Here is a 26,105-nt window from a genome sequence, read left to right as displayed (position 1 = left end):
GTGGGCGTGGCGGGGTTGCCCCGTCCGGAAGCTTCTGCCGCCAGCCTTTCTTTACCCGCCGCCGTCGCTGCTGCCGCGCTAGTAGTTGTTCTTCTTCTTCCCTCGCCGTCCGCCACCTCCCTTAGTCTGCTGGCGTCAGAGCGCACAGGAGCGCAACCTTCGCCATGGCGGCGGCGGCGACGACCATGAACCCGGACCTGCGCAAAGAGCGCGAGGGGGCTTCCTTCGACACGGAGAAGCTCACCAACGTCTTGGACGGAGGCGCGGAGCGGACCCGGCGCCGCAAGGAGATCGGTGAGAGGAGCCGCTTTGGGTGGGTCGGAAGAGCGGCGGCGGCGGCTGCTGCCATTCTGGACCCGGGGAGATGGGGGTTTAGTAGGATGGTGGGCGCGCCTCCTCCTCTGTGTGCAGCTACTACCTGGCGGTGGTAATTTGATTCGTTATCAAATGAGGAGTGTCCTCCGCGCCCCGCGATTCCACAAATCCTTCTCTCTTCAGATTGTGCCATTGCAACTTGGCTCATTTGGAACGCGTCTCGGCAAGCCTGAATCCTCATCAGGCAGAGACCAATTAAAACGATACCGTAGTAATTAAGCATTAACTGCAACCTCAGAGATTAAATACCAACCGTTCATTTTCATGCCAAAAAGGGGGGGGGGAATAATAAACGGCGCGGCACCTAGGAGAAATAGACCGTTCAAAGATGTTGTTGTTAAAAAGAAAAGATTTAAAAGGCATTGGAGGGAGAGAAACAAAGTATACACCTGCTGCGGAAATGCTCTTAATGTAGTTGCCCTGTGAGTCTGGTTGCGGAAGGCATTCCCTAAGCCCATGCAGTTATTAAAAACTAGATTTATATACTGTGTGAATAAGTAGTTGTTCTGAACAAGGGTGCTTCCCTCACCTTTTAGACGGTTGTCCGTGTGATCTCTGCTGCATGCAGTTTTTCTAAATGCATTTAAATAACTATTTTTTAAAAAATTTAAAAGAACTTTCCCACTTAATGGGGATTTGTAATAAAAGGAGGATTAATCTGAATAGTGGCTTGACAGTACAAGGTAGCTTCCTATGTTCTGGCCTAAATGTTGCACAACACAATTCTAACACCCACTCCCATCCCTGCATATGTTCCTGGCTGGGGTGGTGGGTTAGGATGATGTCTAGGTTTCTCTCCTCTGGTGTCTGTTGATGGAGAGAACCACTACTGGTGAAAGCATTGCCTTGCAAAACAGGCCCTGGATTTTCCCATATGGGTGGCAAGGTACCACCAATGGTAGAGTGTAGAAATTCCCAGAGCAAGGTGTTGTGGGGTGCTGGTGTCTTTGAATCCTCAAGCGACGTGATTGCCAGGTCCCTTGGCAACACTAGGTTGAACCTTTTCCATGTTAGGATGTACAAAGATGGCCTGCTGATGGTAGCAATGGTGATACCAAGCTGTCCAAACACAACAGATGCATGCCCCACTATTTGTGCCACTCAAAGCAATTTCTCACCTTTATGTCTTGAAGTTGTCAGCAGTTTCAGTAGTGAAGCCACAACATAGAACCAGCCTTATATCATTTTTTTAAAGGAATATGTCTTGACTTAGCACTAAATTTCTCTTTTGTCTTCTTTACAGAAGCACTTGTGACAAACGACCCAGACTTCAAGCACAGTGATGTAAATTTCCTCTCCCGCAGCCAGCGCTATGAAGTTGCTATCAGGAAGAGCGCTCTTATGGTGATGAAGCTAAGAGAATATGGAATTGCAGATCCTGATGAGATCTACTGGTTTAAAAGGTACAGAAATCCAGTGTAAGGCACATAAAATAGCAGGTGCTCCTGTAAAGACAAGGGCAGTTCTTCATTCTGTCATGGATTGAAAGGTTAAGGACACTGGAAAGTCATCAGAAGTTGTCAGCTGATTGTAAGGATTACCTGAGTAAAACCTCCTGGAATTGATATGCAACTTCATGCTCATTTTGATAAGGCAACATTTACTAAGGCTATAAAAACAGTCCTTTTTACATTCTAACCATGAATAATGTCAAACTGTAAGCTACTGAAGGCGGGGAGCTACTTGCCAAAGTATCGGTATGAATCTAGACTGCAGATAAAGCTATTAAGTTAGCAGTATAACTTTAAGATACTTTTTATTTCCTTGACCACATCTTCCTCCACTAAGGCCTTTTCATGTTGAAATAGATTGGAAATGGTTAAGCATTCTTTTAATCTACATTAGATGATTGGGCACTATTGAAGTTCCAAAGATGAAGTTTACAACATGGAAGACTGCCAGCTTGCTGTGCACTTAATCGTGCAGAATGTTACGTGACTTTTGAACCCATGAAATTAACTTGGTTTAATCATTGTTAGCTAGATGTTGTTTTTTATTCCTCTTTGAAGATTGCTGAATGCGTAGGTCTTGAAGCAGGATTGCAAGTCTTTCCTCTGAAATAGTTTATTCTCGCTGGAACTGTTGATGTCAAATGGGTTGCTCTGACCCACTCAAACTTCCATTTTAAAAACTCTGGGAAGGATGACCTTGCTATGATGTTGCAATGTGCGTGTGCTAGTTGTTTCATACAGCTGGTTACTGTTTCCAAAAGAAACAAATCTCTCTTAAGTAAAGCAGTGTTGGCCAATTATTCTTGCAATTGTGTCGCAAGCCAACTTAAAAGTATTTTATTGTGCCACTCTAGCATAAACATAGCTCCTTTTTGCCTTGGTTGGAATCCCCACCCCCGGTTTTGTGAGACAGGGTACAGTCAGAAATTCAGCACTGGACAGGGAGGCAGGAGTGCAGGCCTGACCTGCTCAGAGCCAGGCCTGTTGACTTCTGTCCAGAAGTTCAGCAACACCTTGCGCTGCGGGCTGGCTGCCTCAGAAGTGGCAAGTGACTGGGCAGATCAACCAACTATAATTTAAGAAGCAATAAAAGTGTCAAAGTGCTGAGATCCTGCAAGATAGAACCACATTTTTTTGTACTGACCTTGCTTCTGGCCCAGTTTGGACCTTGTTTAATTTGCCACATTTGCAGTAAGGAAGATACTTCTCTCTAGACCAGAGTGGTGAGACTCTGCTGTGTTTCTGGCATGCTACAGTTCACTTTCTTGGAGTTAGTGCCTTGTGAAACTTGTAACTCCAGCATGATTTCTGCTAATCCCTCTCCTGTGCTTGCAGCATAATTTATTCTAATCAGATGTGTCAAGTAGGGGGTGGGGAAACCTTCAGTTCTTTTAGCCCTGCTATTCTGCATCAGTTCTATAAGTAGAATGGCGTCTGGAGTTTAGAAATACTAGGAAATCATTAATACAAGTTGCTAAATAAATTAAAAAACTACATTGCTGTGCAATATAGTACCTTCTTACATTGATGTGCTATAATCTGAATTCTGTTCTATTGAGTAACATACTAATTTGTGCTGCTTTTTAAGCACTCCTGTTTTATGAATCGGGTAGCTAACACCACCCCTTTAAAGTTTAAACCTTAAACTATTGAATGACGCAGCTACTTATATCTGTGGGCAAAAGCTTTTCTCCCCCTGCCCCCTGTGCTTATGTAATTGTGACGGGGCAGGTTGAAGTTCAGTACACGGGCAGAAGTCAAGTGGGTGGAGCTTGGTTTCCTTTTTACCAGTTAACAACAGGCTTGGTCCTGTTTGTGGGATAAAGCATAAGGCAGGTAGCCTGCCTGGGATATTGCTATTTGATCTGCTCTCTGACATTGAAACTTCTCACTCACTCTTTGTTTGAGCAACAGAATTCCCGCATTTTAAGCATTGTAATAAGAGACAAAAAGTAGTTTAGAAATCCAAACCCATTATTTTGCCTAGCCACAGAATCTTTTTAGCAGCAGTGGGAACTTAGTGCGTCTCTTCTTTCTCCCCTTAAAAAATAAAAAAGCATCAATAATGCCTGAAAATGCATAATCAGTGTTTTGTTTTGTTTGGGGCTCAGGAAATGGATTAGCTGAGCTCACTAGTTAGGCATGTTCATTCTGCTCAGCTCCCTCTCCCAGCCCTTAGTTCATCTCTTCCCTTCCCAGTTGCTAAAAAGGTAAAGGTACCCCTGCCCATACGGGCCAGTCGTGACCGACTCTGGGGTTGCGCGCCCATCTCGCTTAAGAGGCCGGGGGCCAGCGCTGTCTGAGGACACTTCCAGGTCACGTGGCCAGCGTGACGAAGCTGCTCTGGCGAGCCAGCACCAGCGCAGCACACGGAAACGCCATTTACCTTCCCGCTATAAAGCGGTACCTATTTATCTACATGCACTTAAGGGTGCTTTCGAACTGCTAGGTGGACAGGAGCTGGGACCGAACGACGGGAGCTCACCCCACCGCGGGGATTCGAACCGCCGACCTTCTGATCGGCAAGTCCTAGGTGCTGAGGTTTTACCCACAGAGCCACCCGCGTCCCAGTTCCAGTGCCTATGCATCTTCTATTGTCACAATTTCCTGTGCAGGAACCACCACCAACAAAATCAAGTAAGCCATCTAGTTGTCTAGTTGATATACTTGAGACTGTTCCTAATCTTCCACCCAAATCCTCCCATTCTGTATGACTAGTGCAACTGCATTCAGAATATTATATATACAGTACTTTAGAATGCCACATATAATAAGAATATAGCAAAATGATAGTGGTTGAAATGCCTTTATCATTAACGGCATTTTGTAGCACAATCCTAAGCATGTCTAGTCAGAAGTAAGTCCTACTGAACTTAATTGGCCATACTCCCAGGTACGTGCTACATCCACTTATCTTGTGTATTTTCTTATAAGTACAAAAAAAGAAGGTAAGTCAATATGTCATGTGACAGTGTGAGTAACTCATCTGTTTAGCTTTGGGCCCAGGAGGAATTGTCAGGTGACTAACTGGAAGGGCTTGTATTACATTACATACCCAACTGAATTATTACTGTGGCAAAGTTAACTGTTTGAAAAGGCAGTGTGGCCAAAGTCATCAGTTGGTCCCACTATTTAAAGCCAAATGCTGATTCAAAAAGTTGCTGAATTAACTTATCAGCAGGACAGCACTTGCACCTTCTCAATCTAATCTCATAGGATAAATTGCTGGATGCTCATCTTTTGGGGGTTTTTTGTACAGCAGCCAGATTATGCAAGAGAGTACACTTTGCCTCTTTGCTTCTTTCATCATAAGGCTTTGATGTAGCTTACTATTTTCCCACATCTCATTATGTGGGTGGCTGTGAAAATAGTAAAATATTTCTTTTCTCACCCTCTTTTCTCCCCACCCTACCCTTTGGGGCTTCTAGTAGCTTGGAGAACTAAGATGATCATGTTTAAACAGAATAAACAAGAAGGTAGAACAAAATGGCATCTAATGTTGTTATTTTCCCCCTGCTTGCAATCCAACTTATTTTGATAAAAGGAATTCCTGATAGCAGATAGAAAGATGAGAGTTTCCAGTCCTTGAACATTATGGCAGCTTTTTCACTTGTCCAGAAAAGGGAATGTCTTCTTCTGTTTCAAGAGTTCTTCACATCCTGCAGAATGCTGAGTATGAAATCAAAAGTGCTGTTCAGTGAAGGAGAAAGGCATTCAAGTGCCTTCTGCTAGTAACCAAAGTTTAGAGAGCACACAATATCATTTTTCACCCCACTTGTTCACCCCATTAAGAAAAATGTTAGGAGGTGGACATTTTCTAATCAAGTGGACTGAACAACTAGTGTTGCCCTCTATGAAATAGATGATCAAACTAACTACTATTTCCCTCCTTGTAATAGATGGCCATTGCAGGTTGCCCAGTTGTGGTGGGCTATAAATGAAAATTTGTATCAAACCATTCTCTTATTTTGATAGAGGCCTTGATTCCTTAGGGTTGTACTATGTAAAATTGCATCCAGGTCATTATGGAAAACACACAAGTTGAGGTTCTTATTTTCACGTTGAGGTGTCTGGAGGGCCTATTTCTATCCTTTAACAATTTTTACTCCCAGGCAAGCAGCAAGTGTGTACCTGCCCTTTAACGATAATATCTGCTCTTTAATGACTTTATAGCATTTTCACCCCGCTCGCCCTTGCTGTTCAGCTGACAAGGTTCCCAGAGCAGCTGATATGAAATCAACAATGACATAAAAATAATCTAAAGCTGTATGAGATCCTTTAAATTGCCTATTTAAGATGGTGGCAATGATGGCATTTTGTGTCATGATCATTATCCTCGCCTGCTCATAGGACAGCTAGTTCTACCATACTCTGTAGGAAGGAGGAGCCCAGGTCCAAGTGGTGATGTAGCTTCAGGCTGAGGTGGCAATGACTGCAGTTAATTTGACTTATTTGTTGCTGGCTTGCTCCTGGACTCGGTTCAAAGACCGCCTTTAAAGTTCTTAATGATCTGTGGCCAGGATACTTAACAGTGAATGGCGTTCTGCAAACTTACTCTGCTGAAATGTCACAGTGGCGCAGACAAAACAATAGTAGTACAATCTAGTGCTGATTTATAAAAACAAACTTTCTGGTGGGAAGCTCAGTCTGCAAATGGACTGTCTGCCTTCAGCAACATGCCTTTTAATACTCCTTTGTAATGCTTGTTAAACCCTGTTTTCATGTTGCGCCCACGGTCCTTGTATTCCCATTTTCTTTGTCTTCAAATAGCCTTGTCAGCATAAACAGCATCCTGTATAAGCTCCAGTGTTATTAAAGTAATAATTGCAAACTAGATGAGGCAAAGCTTGATAATGGCAGAATTTGGGCTCTTCTGATGTATATGAAGCTTTGATAGGGCTGGGGAGATTTGCCTTAAAACTTTGCTGTGGGGAGGAGGAAAGCTACGGTCAGGATTTTAAGAAATGCCTTGGCTGCTTAGGTGCAGATGGGCAGAAGCACCCTTTGTGCAGGAATGGTATAGGTTTTGAATCTGATGTCACTGCATTTTATAAACTTCTTTTCATATACAGTAGTTCATATATGCCTTTCCTGTTGTCATTACTGGTATATCGAAAACCTTTAAAAGTATGAAAAGGCTGGAAGACTTAAGGGGGTATACGACTACGGAAAAATGGAGGGAGGAAGGCCTTGTTGGATTCTAGAAAAATAACAGCTACAACCTAATTTGCCATCTCTCTCTCCCATAGTGTGTGCATGGGTGAATCTGTTCTGCCTCTTGGTCTGCACTACAGCATGTTTACTCCCACCTTAGAGAACCAGTGCACTGTTGCCCAGCGAGAGAAATGGCTGCCTCTGGCCTCGCGGTTCCAGATAATTGGCACCTACGCTCAGACGGAAATGGGGCACGGTTAGTTCTTTCCAGAGACTTACGGGTGATCCTCTGCAGTGTAACTCCAGTCCGGCAGTGATTTTTAGGGTGAAATGGTTGCTTTAAAAAATACTGGAGTCAGAATTCAGTGCATCACCACTTCTGACAGTAACTATATATGCAAAGTTGTGCTCTTCACGCATTCAAAGGCACCTCCTTGCTGTTAGCTGGTTTTATATCCTTGTTCTCAGATCTTGTACATAATATTTCAGTTACTCAAAGTTGCTTCCTAGATTGCTGACAGTGGGCATGAGTGAATTGTTCAAACAGCCTAGTTTTGTTTTGTTTTCATTGTGATGATGCCCAGGAACATTGCTGTAGTGTATCTCCAACATTTCATCTCCTCTTAAGCAGCTGCCTTAAGCTTATGTAATATGTAATAGATTGTACATGGCTCACAACCTATGTCCAAGTTACTTTGTTGTAAGTACTTGGACATAGGATGTGAGTAGTGTACAAAAGTGTGAAGCCAAAAGTGAAGTATGGAGCAGGTGTATTCCTTCATGAGTATACCAAATGAGCAGCTGCTAACTAGTGTACTTTTGGAGCAGGAAAAAATGTAGCATGTAAGGGCCTTGTAACACAGCCCTATGCTGGTCTGTTGGAGAAAATTAGTTGGCAGTAGAAAAAGCTTCTAGATCCTTTGCGTGTTTTGTGTTAGCAGCCTTATATTTTAGATACAGCTCTTCTTCTGCTGAAATCAGTAATTCACCCCCAAAGCAGTCAGGCAAGATGAAAAATCTTGACTGGACTGTTTTCAGGCCTTTCTGCTGCATGAAGGAGGGCAAAGTTCTGGCCAGCATCCAAATGCAGCTAATACTTGTTGGATTAAGCACATCATTTCAATTTCATGAACCAGAAGAACACATCTCAAGAACAAGATGAACAGGACAAAAAACCCACATCAAGAATATGAATATTTTCTTTTCCCTTCTAGCCACTACTCTTCTGTGGTAGGTAGTTTTTAAAAAGCACTAATCTCTTATCAGTTATGGGAGTATCCTGAGTTTATCAAAGCCCAATACTACTATTATGACTTTGTCTGGATTGCTTGAATACTATACTTCCCTTTTAAAGAAGAAATGGAATCTTTCAAGAAGATGGAGAGTACATGGATGAGAATGAAAATCTCTGGTTCCTAATTCATAATCTTCAATCAAACCCGGAGAATGGTGTCTCAGTTGAGCTGGGTTATATGATGAATCTGCTGTTAACTATTTGAAGTCTTGCCTTTTGCAAATGAACATTCCACATTGTTATGGTATACTTCACATCACCATTTGAATTAATGGTACCACCTCTCAAGCAAATAGTTTAAAGGCCAGAAGCTGCAAAATGAATGGAACATCCTGTGAATAAGCAAATCATTGTCACACTCGTTTGTCTACCCCTTCCCTTGAGACCTTGTCTGTGGATGTGATTAGTTTTTTTTTTTGCATGCTGTGTTTTACTACTTTCCCTGTCTCTGTGTTGATGTGTAATACTTGTTGTATTCTGTCAACTAACCAGTGTCTTGATGTTGACACTAACCAGTGTCTTGATCGTGCTGTCACCATCGATTGTTGTGTGTGGTGGTGGGGCAGTGCAGTTCCTGCTTGCCATTTCAGATGATGATTCTTCAATAGCATGTGTGTTCTAGGATTACATCTGTTGGGTGGTGGATGACTTGCTGAACCTGCATTGCATTAGGATGGAGGCACTACTTAAAACAATAATCTGTACTGGGGCTGGTGTGGCAAGAACTTGATTTTAGGGGAAATCCCTCTACGGGTAATATTCCAGCATTCTTCAATGGTGCATGTGAAGTAAACTCTTCTAGACGTGTTAGATGAACAAAATGCCCAAATTTTAAAATCCTGGTATTTTTGCATTAGCTATAGGCTTGCTAGTCCAAGTGAGAACGGAACTCTTCATTTGGTTGCTGGATCCCTGCTCCAAATGGCAGCTCTGGACCCTTTAGCATTTTGCTACTTCAGCCTGCTCTCCATTTTTCTTCTCCTGTGTGGTGCCCTGGCGTATTGGAGCTCCACTTGCGTAAACAAAGGGGATGAAGAGAGGAACCACAGCAGCCCTGTGCTTTAGAGTGGAAACCTGCATGATTGCTTCACTTGTAAAATTACAACATTGAACATTGCTGTCTAAAAATTGACTTTTCTGTTCCCTCTACTGTAGAGAGGTGTCTGTCCCCAATAGACAGAGACACTACATGCTGGTCTTTTTAATACCGTTCTCCTTTTTTTCAGTTGCAAAGGCAGCCACACATTTATAACTTGCTGTGGATTAATAATGTAGTATGTTGTTGCACTATCCCCATAGTGTTAGAAGGGATTGGTTAACTTTGATAAACACACTCTTCACCGTCCCTCAACTCATTGGTATGTGAAGCTAGGACATGATGTATTCAGTTTTAATGCTGGTATTAGCAAAACAGTTAGCACATGCCATTGTAGGATGTACATCCTTAGTTGTGGTTCAGGTTTCACAAGCATGAGAAAATGCCACAATCAGCTTAAAAATATCTTGATGCGCTTACATTAAATAAAGTACCGTCGTACTCCCGTGAGTCCCATCCAACATGGCCAATGGCCAGGGATTATGGAAGTTGTAGTCCAGAACATCTGGGGGACACCATGTGAAAAAAGTTGTGAATTGCTTTGCAGTGGGAAAGCAGGCTAAAAATATAAATATATAAGTGGGACCTGAAACAAAGCATTGCTGTGTGACGTGCTCCCTGGTTAGGATTCCAGGCGTTCCATTCACCCTCCCACCTGTGTTGCCAGTCCTCTCCCACCCCAACAGTTAGTATTTTGTTTCAGTTGAGCATCCTCTGTCCTCACTGAACTCTTTGGGGATTTCACAATTTTTTAAGCCCTTCTGCAAGAGAGAGGGAGAGAAATTTAGGAATCTAAGGTCCCCCAAGCCCACTGATGCCTTCTTCATGGCTGGCACTGTTTTAACTATACAGCAGAAGTGCTCCTAACCTGGATATATAAAATAGAGGGGATAATAAATAGTACTTTGAGTTTTCAGAGGGCTTTACACCCATTACTGCAGTACTCCCCGCAGAAACCTTGCGAACTAGGCCTGTTATCATTTCCATGTTGCAGATGGGATGTTGTGTGTGTGAAAGAATAATGGCTTGTTTTAGGTCCTCTAGTGAGTACAGTACATGGCAGAGGTAAGATCTCACCAGGGTTGATTTTGCTCACATTTCTAGTCACTGCACCATTTAATGCAACAGGTGAAATGAGCACTGCGCACCAAGGTGTGTTGGATGGGGTGCTGGTATAGGAATACCTTAAGTATATAATGCTGCCTTCTGGATCAGAACATTATGGAACTTAAGTGTGGTGACTGGATTATCATAAGGAAGCATGTTTTGTTGTGTTTTGGGTGACCTTTGCTGGTGATGGCTCACTGGTTATAAATGTTGGCTATTGATACAAAGCTATGGAGTTGTTCACTAGCTTTGATTGCTGATTCAGAGCACCATACTTTTCTGGATGGATAGTCTCCAACAAACTGGAGTAAAAGAAAATAAAACAGTTGACAAACGGGTTTGCTTTGAACAAGAGTAAACCAGTTTGGATTTTATGCCTACACTCCCGCCCCCCTGGAACATGAATTGGGTAAGGATGGATTGCCGTCAACCCAATGTAAAACATTCCTTATCTAATTTGCTCCCAAGCCATTCCAGTTGTAAGACAGGCAGCTATTTTATATTCAGTGTTTTATTCATTTTGAATACACTTCCAAGGGGCAAAGAGGACCTGGTACAATTTCTGGCTAGTTCTGTGATAAAACACTGCCTCCTCTAAGCCACAAAAGGGGGCTGCGCTCTCTCTTGCCCTCCTGCCGCAATAGGATTGGAAGATCATTTTCACCCTTGGGTCCTATAATTGACATAAATATTAGTGGGCCTTGGGAAAAGAATGATGCTCTGGTAAAAGTGTGCTTTCTAAATTCTTTATTCATATAAAATTATTTTTGTCTTCCCCCCTCCAATCTGCACCTCTAATCTCACCTGCTTTAATCCTGTAACACCCCTTCACATTCCCTCCCCTCGGCATTTCTTCACAGCTCTGCTCATCACGGACGACCTGAGCCTTTGGACCTCCACCTGGGCATGTTCCTACCTACTCTCTTAACCCAGGCAACCCAAGAACAGCAGGATCGCTTCTTCATGCCTGCTTGGAACTTGGAGATCATTGGCACATATGCCCAGACAGAGATGGGCCATGGTACAGTACTTTCAAGTCTTATTCGCAAGTGTAGTACAGTGGTACCTCGGGTTACAAATGTTTCGGGTTACAAACACTTCAGGTTACAAACTCCTCTAACCCGGAAGTAGTACCTCGGGTTGAGAACTTTGCCCCAGGATGAGAACGGAAATCGTGCGGCGACAGCGGGAGGCCCCATTAGCAAAAGCACGCCTCAGGTTAAGAATGGTTTCGGGTTAAGAACGGACCTCCGGAACGAATTAAGTTTGTAACCTGAGGTACCACTGTATTTCTGAGTAAGAGATGTTGAGCAAAAGGCATGGGGGCATTTTCCCTTCCAGTGTAGGATTCTTCAGACTGTCTGATTCACAGTCAAGGAGTTCCCTCTATATGAAATGCAGACACGTCTTCGTTTTTCTCGCATAAGCATATACATTTGTTGAGAATACATACATCAACTTTCAGATTACATGTTATGATTGCATATGTGAGTTTGCACAAAGCAATATCAATGATTCATCAAATCTTGAGCAAGAATCGTGAATTTTCTTTGACAAAGCCTTCTTTACTTTAAATCACAGTTCAAAACTGATCTGAGAGAGAAAGGTGCATCTTTCCTAACAGTCCTGTAGTATCAACAATAACAACAACTTTTAAACTTAGATGCTTTTGTAGGAAATGTATAGGCTTTTCAAGCAGTAGGTTCACCACATCTAAATAGGATAATGGCTTTTGCAATAACAGCTAGAATCCCCCTTTGGCAGACTCTTCTACTCAATGTAGCCTCTAATTTAAATCATCTTTGGTTGTAGCTCTGGTGTGTTTGACAAAATCCCGGCTTCTGCATCCCTGTAAGGCTTCCTAGTTAACTAGAGACATTTCAGCTTTTAGTACAAACTGAAATCAGGAGTTCATAGGCTTTTGAAGATACAGCAAAAGGATATTAATCCAGATCCATTCTCTTTTGTGAGATACCATGTATCTACACCTAAGGAAAAGGAAACCTCCTCTCCAGTTTTTGAAGTATCATTGGAAACTTCCGAATGGTAAACATTCATGTTGGTGTGGCACATTGCAAGATACTACCTAAGCTTCTAATTTTAAGGTTATGGTGTGTCAATGTTTCTGGGTGTGTTTGAGGTGCTCTCTTGTTTTTCTCAATGAGAGGCTGCAATTAGGCAAAGAGCTCTCAATGTGCAAGGTGTGGTGATCTCCAGCACATGGCACCTCAGTCAGCCTCCAGGCCCATCTGACTTTTGCCCTACTTGACGTTTTCTTCTTGAAGATGGGAAAACCAAGTTTCATTGAGATACTAAATCAGCAGATCGTTTTCTTATTTAGGAACTGGCCGAAGAAATTGCTTATACTCAGTGTTCATTGGGCCTTTCCTGCTAGCAGTGGTCCTCATCAGTTGTTAGATGATTCTCTCCCCCCCCCCCCCTTATTTAGCAAGTTAGTTTTGCTTCTGGCTAGAAAGCCTAGAATTTACTCTTCAGCGGCACTAGGAAAGTCCAGCTTCTTTTTGCAGACAGTGTCCAAAACAATTTAAGTCATCTAAATAGCTTCCAGTTTCCCCACACGCTCCCTAAGTGACAGAAAACATATTATTTTTGGAGTTCCAGTTAAAAACTTCAAGATTAGTAATTCTCATGGTCCCCTCTGCAGAGTGGCAGAGAAGGCCACTGATGCTCAAAAGGCAAGAGGCCTAGTAATTTGTATTCAGAAAATCAAAATCTGTAAGGAATTAGACTATTAATGCCTCCATTTCTTTAGATAATGAGAGATGGAGCTAATGTAACATTAAAATTGCCCGCTTTTTATATTAAATTGCAGGATTTCAGTGGCATAGAATAGGGGAAAGCTGTGAGAGTTGTCTCACAGTTTACATAGGTTTCCCTGCTTGCTCACTTTTAGGTAATTTTTTACAAGTCAGAGCATTCCAGTAAGAGTCTGTCTGCAAGCCTATTGTAAACTATTAGATGTGCACAGGGAAAGGCCACCAGAAGATAGATGCCGGCATATCTCTCTCTCTCTCTCTCTCTCTTTCTTTCTTTCTGTCTTTCTTTCTTTCTTTCTCTCAGGCTCAGATGTGGGAACATTTATCTTCTAAAGGCCTCTGAGGCAGATGGTTCTTTCATTTTGATAGAATGCGAAAAAATGAGCAGGATTGTCAACCATAACCAAAGGCAGAACTGTGCCCAAGTCTGAATTTAGGTCAGTGTTTGATAACTAAAGACTGCAGAGGGCTAGTCAACCCAAGCAGAGGGCCTTCTCAGCAGTGGCGCCCTCCCTGTGGAACACCCTGCCATCAGATGTCAGGGAGATAAAGAATTACACAAATTTTAGGAAACGTTTGAAGGCAGCCCTGTTCAAGGAAGTTTTTAATGTCTGGCATTTTATTATTGTTTTATATTTTGCTGGAAGTCGCCCGGAGTGTCTGGGGAAACCCAACCAGATGGGCAGGGTATAAACAATAAAATTATTATAGTTATTATTAATATTATTATTTATTCATGTACACATCTTACTGCTGCAACCAGTGGTTGAGCACATTCCCTTTTTTAAATGCTAAAATCTGGAGGGGTGTATCTATAGTTTTGCTCTAGAACAGGCTAGCATACAAAGTTCCCCAGTTCCCATCAGTCTCAGCCAACATGGCCAATCGTCATGGGTTATGGGAGTTGTAGTCCATCATCTGGTGATACCAGGATGTCTACCCAGGCTCTGGACTTCACAATTTGCTATGCAATTGGCCAAACACATATCTCAGTGTCTTATTATTATTATTATTTATTTATTTATTTATTTATACCCCGCCCATCTGGCTGGGCTTCCCCAGCCACTCTGGGCGGCTTCCAAAAGAATATTAAAATACATCAAACATTAAAAGCTTCCCTTTAAAAGCTTCAAACATTAAAAGCTTCCCATTAAAAGCTTCTTGTTCAGCATTGCCATGTATCTGCTTCAATTTTTGAAAAAAAGTACCCGTATACCTTAAATGCGCTCTGACTCTTTCAAAAACCAAATCCTTCACAACTTTCTCAGAACCTAGAAAGCACAATCAGCCTATATCCGATTCAAGGAACTCATATTGTCATGAAATAACCCAGTTTGGGTCACCTGGAACCTTCTGTGGAAGCTCAGTTGCTATTTTGACATAAGCAGCCTTCAATTCCTCCATTTCCTTGAGCCACAAGAACACAACACCTGTTAGGCTTCATTGCTTACTTTGAAAACGATGTGTGTCCAGCAACAGCTATGAAGAAGATGATGGCTGTGGGGGTGAAAATCAAAATGAAAATCAGCATGGATGAAGCAGTTGTTGAAGATTTCAGCCTGTGAGGATTTTCGTACAACGCACAAGCAGAATAGCCATTCTGCCAGCAGGACTTTTTGTTCTTAGCGTAGCACAGCAGCTCCACCCATCAAGTTGACATGCTGGTCAAAAATGTTGCACACTTAACATTGCAACACAAACAGGTGCACAGGTAATGAATTGGGAAATGAGCTTTTATTAAGATGTATGTTGAAGATTACAAGTACAACTGTGCCCATCACTTGCACAACAATGGAACTCTCCTACTTCTTGCCCTGTCATTATGTTGGATCACTCAGTATCTGGATTTGAGGAAATACCTTCCTCACATGAATGGTGATGATCGGGAGCAGAATTCAATTATTGTGCTTCTCTCTTTAATTCACCTTATCAGGTACTTACGTTTTACACTCTGCACACATGCTTTAGTGACAAGTAAGCAAGAAGTTGTGAACAGTGAAAACCTCTTGGCTGTAAAACCAGTGAGCTTTCAGGATGGAGGTGCCTAAAAGTGGAATGATCTAGTTTGCAATCTTTTATTGGTGTTGTGATCAAAGGAAGAGTGGCATACTTCCTGCTATTCACACATGCAGTTTATTTCGTAATGTGTCATCTACTTCCCATTGTGTAACTATAATTTGCAATAAATGTTCTGCTTTTGCATTACCTATATAGTTGCATTGCCTCTGGAGTTCACTGAAAAAAAATGTATGTGTCCATCTTGTAACCTGTGACTGTTGAAATAAGATGTGCTACGTGTCTATAGGAACTCATCTCCGAGGACTGGAAACCACAGCTACATATGATCCTGCTACCCAGGAATTTATCCTAAATAGTCCAACTGTGACTTCTATTAAATGGTGGCCAGGTGGATGTAAGTGAATTATTTCAACTTTGAAGCTAAAGAAGGAATTTTCTCCTCATTTAGTCAAATATTTTTTAAGAGGGTGAAGTCAGTTAATGTTTTAAAAATACAACTTGTGTTTGTATAAAGAGTGTGTGTGTGTGTGTGTGTGTGTGTGTGTGTGTACACAGAGAGAGAGAGAGAAATGGTTTTTATTTTGTTTTAGAGCCAGGTTGTGAAACCAACATGTTAAAATTAACTACCGCACATGAATAAATGTTTTTGTTATAGCACTATTGCTTTTCTCATGGTAGAGGAAGTGCTGTTACATTGGAAAGGCTTAGTCAGTTTTAATTTATGATTTTGGGAAACTCATTATTCGTTATTGGGGCAGAACTCGATTACATTTATATTTTTTAAAGTCTTGTGAATGCATTAAACAAAGCCACTATTTAGCAACCTAAATTGGGTGCTTCTGGAACTGTATAATGAAGCTTCCAACTGTTTACATTTGTTTTCCTTCCCTCCCTGCAGTGGGTAAAACATCAAACCATGCCATCGTTTTGGCTCAGCTTTACACCCAAGGCAAATGCCATGGCTTACATGCTTTCATTGTTCCGATACGTCAGTTGGGGACTCATGAGCCATTGCCAGGTATGGGCATCCTATTTTGGAGAATGGGATAATGCCTTATTAGTCACTTTCTAGCTATGTAGTATGCTGCAACTCAGGGGTTGCTAATTCATGACCTGTGGGCCATATGCAAAGGGGTTTCTTTCTTTTTTTAGAGGTGGAGACGCATAATATTGCCTTTAAAAGTGTATTATAAAAATTATTGTTCCTATGGGTCCTGTTACCTTAATACAAAAATGTTTTTTGTATCCCCAAGATCTCCAGAATTTCTCCTTTTACTTTTTTTTTTAATTAATGAATGATAAAGGGTGTAAAAATAGTGTGGAAAAGGTGGTGAAGAAAGACTTTTTGAAGACACACTTCAGCTCTTTGATACTTGTAGCTGGTTAATATTGTGGCAGAAGGTATTTCTATTAATGCCTCATTTTGGCTTTCCATTAAAACTCTGCCTCTTTTCCTTATCCCTCCATTATAACATGTTTGTTAGGTATAACTGTTGGTGATATTGGACCAAAATTTGGTTATGATGAAATGGATAACGGTTACTTAAAAATGGACAACTTTCGCATTCCTCGGGAAAACATGCTTATGAAACATGCCAAGGTAAATCATTATGTTCTCTTTGCTTTTTTTTGTATTGATTTGTGGAATTACCAGTTATTTTAGCCAACTCTAAAGAGACTGTTCCATGTGGAGGCGTACTAAGGTTACTTTGGCTAGATGTTAGGATATGTTTTCAAGAGGTAGCTGACTACTTTGTACTCAAAAGCAGCCGTCTGTAAATTGGTCTTCAAGGAAGAACAATCAAGTCCCCATTTAAGATTAGCCCTGTTATCTCTGGCTAGAGAGTTTGGAGTTCTAGGGTTCTACTAATCCATTTGCCATTCTTGGTTAGCTCCCTAGAAGCTTTCCCAGGAGTGTGTCAAAGTTCAGTACACTGTGATTATGTAAGACAACTGAGCTCATAAACAATTTGGTATTGGTAACATTCCTGATCTTCTAATCCCTGTGAAATGAATTCAGTATCTGGATGGGCAGGGTAGTTATCAGACTCTTAATTTTCTGCTCCAACCTACTTCTCCATGCATAGCTGGCCTCTGTTTTGCATAATAGGCATATGATAAATGATGTAAACAGCTAATCTAAATTTCATTGCTTGGATCATATTACCTTTTTGGCCACCAGGTTGACAGTGTCACTGGATAAGCAGCATGTGCTCAGGCAGGAAGCAATTAAAAGTGCTGAACATGGAGATCTTTTTATACAAATGCACAAACTATGTTTTAAATAAAGTCAATAAACAAAGCCAAGTATAGAATGACAGAGTCTTTGAAGTAGGTCTAATGACTGAATACCTGTCTGGACATATATTTTGAGTGCCCCTGTGACAAAGCACTTGTGAAACTCTTAAAAAGCTATATAATGGTACCTCGGGTTAAGTACTTAATTCGTTCCGGAGGTCCGTTCTTAACCTGAAACTGTTCTTAACCTGAAGCACCACTCCTGCTGCTGCCGCACTGCCGGAGCACGATTTCTGTTCTCATCCTGAAGCAAAGTTCTTAACCTGAGGTACTATTTCTGGGTTAGCGGAGCCTGTAACCTGAAGCGTATGTAACCTGAGGTACCACTGTTATGTGTATGACCAAGCATTTCAGATTTGTGAACTCTGTCCTTCTAGGTTGAACCAGATGGCACTTACGTGAAACCGCTTAATGCCAAGTTGACATATGGAACCATGGTATTCATCCGATCAATTATTGTTGGGGATGCTGCTCGCTCTTTAGCCAGAGCTTGCACAATCGCCATTCGCTACAGTGCAGTGAGGCACCAGTCTGAACTGAAGCCAGGGTAAGAAGCACAGCTACTGGATGAGAGTTCCTGACTCATGTGGTGAAATTCTTGTTTAGTGTCCCCAGCACAGTGGGCAGCCTAAAACCCTTAGCATCCCCTGAGATTTTACCTTTTCTCACCTGGTAAACGTCCTGTGACACCTAGTCTCTCCCCACCCCCCCACACACATATACTTTCCCCAATCCGTATGCCCTTTCTGCTGATCTGATTTTCAGTCACATCTGTCAGCTCTTCAAGAATATTTAGTATATTTAACCTTCTGCCTTTTAACCACATTATTAAAATTTAAATGAATGTGCATGTAACTCTTTGTTTGCTTTCTGCTGCAGTGAGCCAGAACCTCAGATCTTGGATTATCAGACGCAGCAGTACAAACTATTCCCTCTTCTGGCAACGGCATATGCCTTCCACTTCGTGGGCGCCTACATGAAAGATACCTATAGGCGTATCACTGGGAACATCAATGACGGAGACCTGAGTGAGCTGCCAGAGGTAGTACTCTTGGTCTTATAAAGTGGGAAGCTGGGCAGTGTACCCTCTTCTTTCAGTAAAGATCAGGTTGAAGGTGGCTCCTGGGAGGGAAGGGGCGGGGGTCAAAGGAAGGAGAGTGAGAGAAACCATTACCAAGTGAATTCACAAAAATGAATGGCATTGCTTCAGTTCCCAGTACTGTCGCCTAGATACAAATAGAAAATGGGAAAATAAAACCCATACATATATAAATATTCAGATTGGGTTTCCTCGTCTAAGAGGAGGATATTGTACCTGGAGTTTGTGGGAAGGAGGCCACAAGATATAAATGTAATTCTGCTACTTCTCTCCCCCATTGTTCTCCAAAATGGTTGTAGAATATGTGCTGCAGCAAATCTTGCATTTGTATATTGGGTCACAAGTACTTTTCAACAACAGCGGTAATAGTTACTGGGCCTGGGGATGCCAGGGGAAAAGGAAATCTAGCTAATATCATCCTAGGCATTTGAAACATGTGGGCTCCCCCCAGGTCACTTTTAAGGCTTTATCTTTCTACCTTCCCACCGTTGAAGTCTGGGTGGGGGTATTAATGTTGCAGTAAATGACAAACCTGTCAGAAGTATTATAGATAACTTGGTTCTTAACTTCTACTTCTTCCCCAGCTGCATGCATTATCTGCAGGGCTAAAGGCTTTCAGTTCCTGGATTGCCAACGCAGGCATTGAGGAATGTCGAATGGCGTGTGGTGGGCATGGCTACTCCCGCTGTAGTGGCCTACCTGATATTTATGTCAATTTCACCCCCTCCTGCACATATGAAGGAGAGAACACAGTCATGATGCTGCAGACGGCACGGTGAGTGATGCAGCTTTTCGCTTGTAGCTTGACTTGTTGCATGTCATTAAAGGTAAAGGGAGCCCTGACCATTAGGTCCAGTTGTGGCCGACTCTGGGGTTGTGGTGCTTATCTCGCTTTATTGGCCGAGGGAGCCGGTGTACAGCTTTCGGGTCATGTGGCCAGCATGACTAAGCCGCTTCTGGCGAACCAGAGCAGCGCACGGAAACGCCGTTTACCTTCCCACCAGAGTGGTACCTATTTATCTACTTGCACTTTGACGTGCTTTCGAACTGCTAGGTTGGCAGGAGCAGGGACCGAGCAACGGGAGCTCACCCTGTTGTGGGGATTCGAACCGCCGACCTTCTGATCGGCAAGTCCTAGGCTCTGTGGTTTAACCCACAGCACCACCCGTGTCCCACTGCATGTCATTAGTCATCTCTTTAAGAGGGACTCGGCATAGCTCTAAGGAAATCACCCTTTCAGTGCAAACATTTCTGGTTTCCTGATGGAATGATTACCCCTCTCCTTCCCTTGTGCAAGGAAGATACAAAAAATACAAGAGTCACGTCAGTCCAAGAACAAAACTCTAGAATGTGCAGCTTCCAACCTTATCAATGTTTTATTGGCAAGAGGGGTGCAAATTACACTATTATCATGTTGCCTTCCTTCCTGCTTGTACTCTGCCATGTGGCTTTCTCCAATTCTTCACATGACTACCGATTGAAATCAGTTTGTAAGTTGTTTTAAGCTGCAATCAGCCAAGTAATGTAGTGTGCATTTGTTTGTTTTATTTTGGCATCCAGGTTCCTTGTCAAAAGCTATACCCAAGTTAGTTCTGGACAGCTAGTGAGTGGCATGATGTCCTACCTGAATGATCTCCCAGGGCTACGCATTCAGCCCCAGCAGGTGGCTGCTAGACCCACAGCAGTGCATATCAACAATCCGTCCAGTTTGGTGGAGGCATATAAACTGAGAGCTTCTAGGTAAGTTTATATAAAAAGTGCATAAAGTGGATCATAGTAACACTGTTGATTTCTTGAAATTGAAGAACGACATGTTGTTGTCTTTAAATTAAAAACAAAAACCACAACTTGCCCATCTCAGGACACTTGTTTTGACAATTTCACACTTGGTTGGTGTGCAGTGAGTCTTGCTTATCTCTGCTGCTGTCTTCCAAACATGAAAATGCCTCTTCCAGGATGGGCAATGCTGTGATCCGTATGGGAATGGGAGAGAACGTGCTAACAGCTGCGGAGCTGTGTAGGGTGCAGTAACACTGGAAAGGGTGTTCACCACTGTGGTAGAACCTCTCGGTAAATTGTAATTAGAAATGCTCTAGGAACAAGCTAGGGGAGAAAAACTGGGCAGGAATATCTAGTATAGTAGTTAAGTTGCCCCGCTGATCAAGTTGAATAGATCAAAGAATGCATGGTGGGTGGAGTTGGCTGCAAGTGGACGAGGATAAACGCCACCATCCTACCTGGGAGATGGTGGTGGTGGGGAATTCCTTTTTCATAGTCACTCAGAAGTGAATGTTTCTGCTCCCTGGGAAATCACAGCATTGTTACATTGCAAAGCCAGGATACTGTCAGTGCTTACCAGGTCTTATAATAGCACCCTTGCTATCATAGCATGTATCGGAGTATAAATCGCAAAATTTCTATCTATGGCTACTGAACCTCTCCCCTAATTACTTGACACAAATAGCTGGGATTCCAAAGGAAGGAAGAAAAACATAATGTGCAGCCAACCTGCAACATTGCTTTTACTAGTTCGCAGAATGGCAAATGCAAATTTCAGCCCGTGACTTGCAGAATAAACAAACATACTGGTCTTGAGGGTATTCCAAATAAGTGCAAAAGTTAAAATTGTGCTGCACAGTGTAGCAAAATGATCTGTGTAACAGGATAGAAATTCCTATGTGGACAGAGATGAACAGAAATTAGCATGGTTACTAAGTGAATGGGGAAGTACACGAGCGTAGCACAGCACATCACCGTCACTTCAGAGAGCTTATTTTCATTCTGCTTTAAACCACCTGAGAGCACTATTGGATGGTTAATGGGTGCTCCAATATTTTTATTTTATTTTTTTGGAATATTTTATTAGTTGAATATAAGAACAACATATAATCAAATACAAGCAATCAAATACAGTTTCCCCCTAACCCACCCCCAAACAGCCCCAACTACGTCCAGGTAATTACATTAGTAATATAATCAAATAAAAAAATATTTCTACAGTCGCTGGTTTAAAAAATAGCATTCCACATGCTCCCATGTGTCTTAGGTGGTTTAAATGCATGTTCTTTCTTTGATGCATATGTAATAAAGGAGGACCACGTTATGTAAAAGTTATGTAGTTTCTCACATTGTTTTCTTTCATGTACCCTTTGTTAACTTTTCCATGAAAATTAATTCCCAGACATAAGCATACCAAACTTCATATAGGTTCACGTTTAATGCCCTCCAGTGTCTAGCAACAGCAAGACATGCTGCAGTTATAAGATGGACAATAAAGTCTTTGTCTCTAAGATTGTGCAAAGTGAGACTCATATACCTTCAGTTTCCTCACATCAGAAAGCTTAAAGAATAAAATCTACCCCAAATTCATGTTTGATAGCTTCTAGATGGATTTGGGCAAGTACTTGAATGTATAATTTTGGGGGCTTGTGTACAAGCCTGTGGTTGTTGCTTGTACCAGCTCCTAGGTTCTCTTAGTGTTCCATGAAATGGGCTTGAGAGTTCACTCTGCCAACTGTAGTTTTGGTGCTACTTTGAATAAGCTGTGTTCATGTCCTTCCTTGGTACAGGCTGGTTGAATTTGCTGCAAAGAATTTGCAAGCTGAACTGAACCGTAGAAAGAGCAAGGAGGATGCTTGGAACCGGACTTCTGTTGATCTAGTGCGAGCATCTGAGGTTAGTAGAACCACTCAAATACTACTTTTGGAAGCCTGTTGACTGCCCCACAGAAACCTGAATTCTCACTTATCCATTGAATATTCTGTTTTAGGCCCACTGTCACTATGTGGTGGTCAAGCTGTTTACAGCAAAGCTTTCAGAAATTGGTGACCCAGCTGTTCGTGCTGTCCTTAACAACTTGTGTCTGCTGTATGCACTCTGTGGGATCAATAAGCACAGTGGAGACTTTTTGCAGGTCAGTGACTGAATTCTATCTTGAGCCAAAATGCTCTGCTATGTTGTTAATTAGAAAGGGGGGGGGAGAGAACCACCTAATTGAGGCAGCTAGAATTAAACAGTTCTTGGTGCGGAGGGGGGGGAACCCTTGGGTGATGTTTCGGCAATGGAGCTAAAGGCAAGATGGGTGGTTATGGATAAAGCAGGCCATACTTTTAAGTTGGAATTTTCATGTATGTCTGCAAAGTAGATGTGGTTTAGGGGAGCATGTAAATAGGTATGACCACAGATATGGGAAAGATCTCTGCTCTAGAGAACTGGTTCCAGAGTACAGTGGTACCTCGGGTTACATACGCTTCAGGTTACATATGCTTCAGGTTACACAATCCGCTAACCCAGAAATAGTACCTCGGGTTAAGAACTTTGCTTCAGGATGAGAACAGAAATCGTGCTCCGGCAGTGCAGCAGCAGCAGGAGGCCCCATTAGCTAGAGTGGTGCTTCAAGTTAAAAACAGTTTCAGGTTAAGAACGGACCTCCGGAACGAATTAAGTACTTAACCTAAGATACAACTGTACACAGTACTGGGCTGGATGAACTCTGTAGAAGGCAGCTTCCCACATTCATAGCAGGGAACGCCATACAAGTATGATAACAGTGACAGGAGGGAGGGAGATGCTCATTTCCAAACATACTATCATCCTTTACTTAGTATTTAGGTCCTGGCTTGGGCTTCACATTAGCTTAATATCCCCCAGTATTAATTGGGAGACACTTTTTGTGCCAGGAGTCTGTATACGTGTATATAACATATTACACACATATAAAATCAGTCTGTAAAAATTACTAGCCTATGCTTCTTTTTTACTAGCATGAAAAGAAGCTAATAACCTGTTTCCATGGCGGCTGCAGAGGAGGTTGGCGTGCCTGCGAACATGATTCTTGACAGCTTTATATTCACCTGTGTAATCTTGCCCTTCATGGGCGATTCAGACTGTAGCTGCAAACCACAAAGTGCTTGGATCTGTAACTGTGGATTCCTTTTTGCCTCAGGGAGGCATTTTGACAGATGCACAGATAATTCAAGTGAACCAGCGCGTGAAGGAGCTCTTGGCATTAATCCGTCCCAATGCAGTCGCTCTAGTGGATTCGTTTGACTTCCATGACAACGTTCTTGGATCTGTGCTTGGCCGATACGATGGTAACGTCTATGAAAACATGTTTGAGTGGTCAAAGAAATCGCCACTAAATAAAACACAGGTCAGTAAATATTTTATTCCCTTCCCTAGTATATCTTCCAATTGTGAGGCACAGTAAGAAATGCAGAGTTATCAAACAAGGGTTTGAAAAGAAAATCCTGAGGTAAAATTGTGATCTTTTTCTGTGGTTAATGTAGTGATGCAGGCCTCTTGGGGTTACTAAAAATATTTTAAAGTTGCCCCAGGTTGCTTGAGTTGTGCACCCTGAACTAAGGAAACTACAAGGTTCACATCCTAACTAAACCACAAAACATCATGATTGGGGTGGATAGGCGAGCCCTCTTATTTCTTCTTATTTTCCTGCTGCTACCAAACATCCAAACTCTGACTTAAAAAGGATCCTAGGCCTTGTTTCACTGTCATGTGTAGTAGTAACTGATATGGTGCTATTACCTTTACGGTAGTTATAAGCTGTGCATGTATATTCTGAAGTACTCAAAAGGTTTGCAGCTCTGTGAGGGAGCTGCATGGTTCTAGCAGCACGAGAGATGTTAACTTTAAACCAAGCACTTAATAACAACTTACCTTGTCACTTCAACAGGTCCATGAATCTTTTCACAAGCACCTGAAGCCAATGCAAGCCAAACTGTGATGGCGTTTGCTGCTCTTAATGCACTATTCTCCAGTTCCTGGAATTGATGTCATTTGCCCTATGAGCACTTGAATCACTTGGCAAATCCAAACAGTCATAGGGTAGTTACTAATTGTAGCCTTTCTTCCCAATTTTTAATAAATTTTGAAAGGATTAGAGTGGGGGGAACACAGGATTATAAAAGTGCAATTGTAATTATGCTCAGAAACTAACCTTTTTAATGATTCAAAAAAAGCTTTACAGATTGGTGTGAAGTGTCAATTTGTGAAGCAGTTTAAACTGCTGCAGAGGCCTGTATCATCTATAGCAGAATTTTCACTACTAAGTAGTTATGGAGGTAGCTGCTGGGGAGCAACAGCTTCTCGTCTGGAAACTCCTTTAAAGCTCAATATAGTATTGCACACCTTGTCAGCATTTATACCCAGTACAGCAACAACAGGTGAGAATTGTCAGAATCCTCCACATTTATTCTACTTTAGTGAGGTCTCCAAAAGTCTTGTCAGGAACTGGGCTTTGAGGACCTGGTCAGGAATATTTTGTGTTCATCATAGCTTCCATACTTTTGTGTACCAGTAATAAACTCCTGTCATCATGGGTTCAGACTCTCAGCTAGAATCATCGTCATCTTGTTTGTGTGACACAGTGCTTTCCCAGACAGCAGCTAGGAGTTCATCTCCCTCTTTCTCTAGAGCTGTAAATCATAACACATCACCCATACAACTGCCTCTTAAGGCACAGAAGTGTGTTCTGTCTCCCGCAATTACTATTTGTTTGTAGTGCTGCCTTTCATCTAGGACCGTGGTAACAAGGAATGGAAAAATGTCAAGGTTCCCTGCTCCTGTGTCTAGAAAGTAATAATGGGAATACTTGTACCTTTGCAGTTCTTAAAATTTTACACAGTTTCTGATCTGTAAAGCTTTTAATATGCAACTAGTTGAGAGAGGAAACCTCCTTCACCCCACTTGCCCCATTTGACCTGAAAGGTGAGCAAGATCACAGTCTCTGAAACACTTTAAGAGGGAATGATTTGTGCCCTGCATTTTAATGAATCATAGACCTGATGGGAATATGGTCCAAACTTCAATGATGGACAGAAGTCTTGTCAGCCTACCTACACAATCTGGATCTCGGGGTACCGTAGAGAACAAGAGTACCCAGTAAGGTGCCTTTAGACTAAGTAACTCCAGGTTACTATACTGTTAGCAGGCTAACATTTTAGTATTGTACAGAAATATGAAATCAACGTGACTAAAAATTGTGGCAAAATGGTTGGATTCTGCCTTGTTAATATTATCCTGGCACATCAAGATTTAAAGATCATCAACTGAGGAACTTTGAGTTGCCTTCAATTATGTGAAATTGTGTAAGGGGTCAAAACTGGAATTTCAGAGTTGATTCTTGGACCAATTTGATGCCCCCCATTCAAGAGCTGAACCTACTGCAAGGCTATCCTCACACTACAACCTTCAAGCAGGAGAAGCACTGTATATTTGAACTGAATACTGATTGTAAAATTTATGTTAATGTCTAGCTGCTGAATCATTCCATCTAACATACCTAATTACTGTACTGTGCATACTGTGTGCTTCCAATACCTTGCTGATTGAAAAATGATGCAGTTGGAGAACACCTTATGTACCCTTAATAAATAAATTCATTTTAAAACAGTAAAAATACTTTTGTGTGTATGAT

At 42.0% G+C, this 26,105-nt stretch overlaps 1 protein-coding gene across 2 annotated transcripts; it reads left to right on the top strand.

Moving 5' to 3' along the window:
- The first annotated feature begins 14 nt into the window (after positions 1-14).
- Positions 15-26,087, top strand: ACOX1 (acyl-CoA oxidase 1). 2 transcript variants are annotated; one of them, XM_082203853.1, is made up of 14 exons: positions 15-294; positions 1,619-1,778; positions 11,338-11,498; positions 15,560-15,667; positions 16,172-16,291; positions 16,758-16,873; positions 17,949-18,118; positions 18,451-18,613; positions 19,255-19,445; positions 20,231-20,410; positions 22,240-22,345; positions 22,440-22,583; positions 23,616-23,822; positions 24,363-26,087. In XM_082203853.1, exons 1-14 carry the CDS (start codon positions 165-167, stop codon positions 24,411-24,413), a joined length of 2,007 nt encoding a protein of 668 aa, XP_082059979.1. In that variant the 5' UTR covers positions 15-164; the 3' UTR covers positions 24,414-26,087. The 2 variants fall into 2 exon arrangements, with proteins under 2 accessions (XP_082059979.1, XP_082059980.1); XM_082203854.1 differs by lacking the exon at positions 11,338-11,498 and adding an exon at positions 7,076-7,236.
- Positions 26,088-26,105: the final 18 nt, after the last annotated feature.

The sequence above is a fragment of the Podarcis vaucheri genome (assembly GCF_965113315.1).
Source record: "Podarcis vaucheri genome assembly, chromosome: 2".
Classification (NCBI taxonomy): domain Eukaryota; kingdom Metazoa; phylum Chordata; class Lepidosauria; order Squamata; family Lacertidae; genus Podarcis; species Podarcis vaucheri.
The sequence above is the reverse complement of the archived record's forward strand: the minus strand, read 5'-3'. Positions and strand labels throughout refer to the sequence as shown.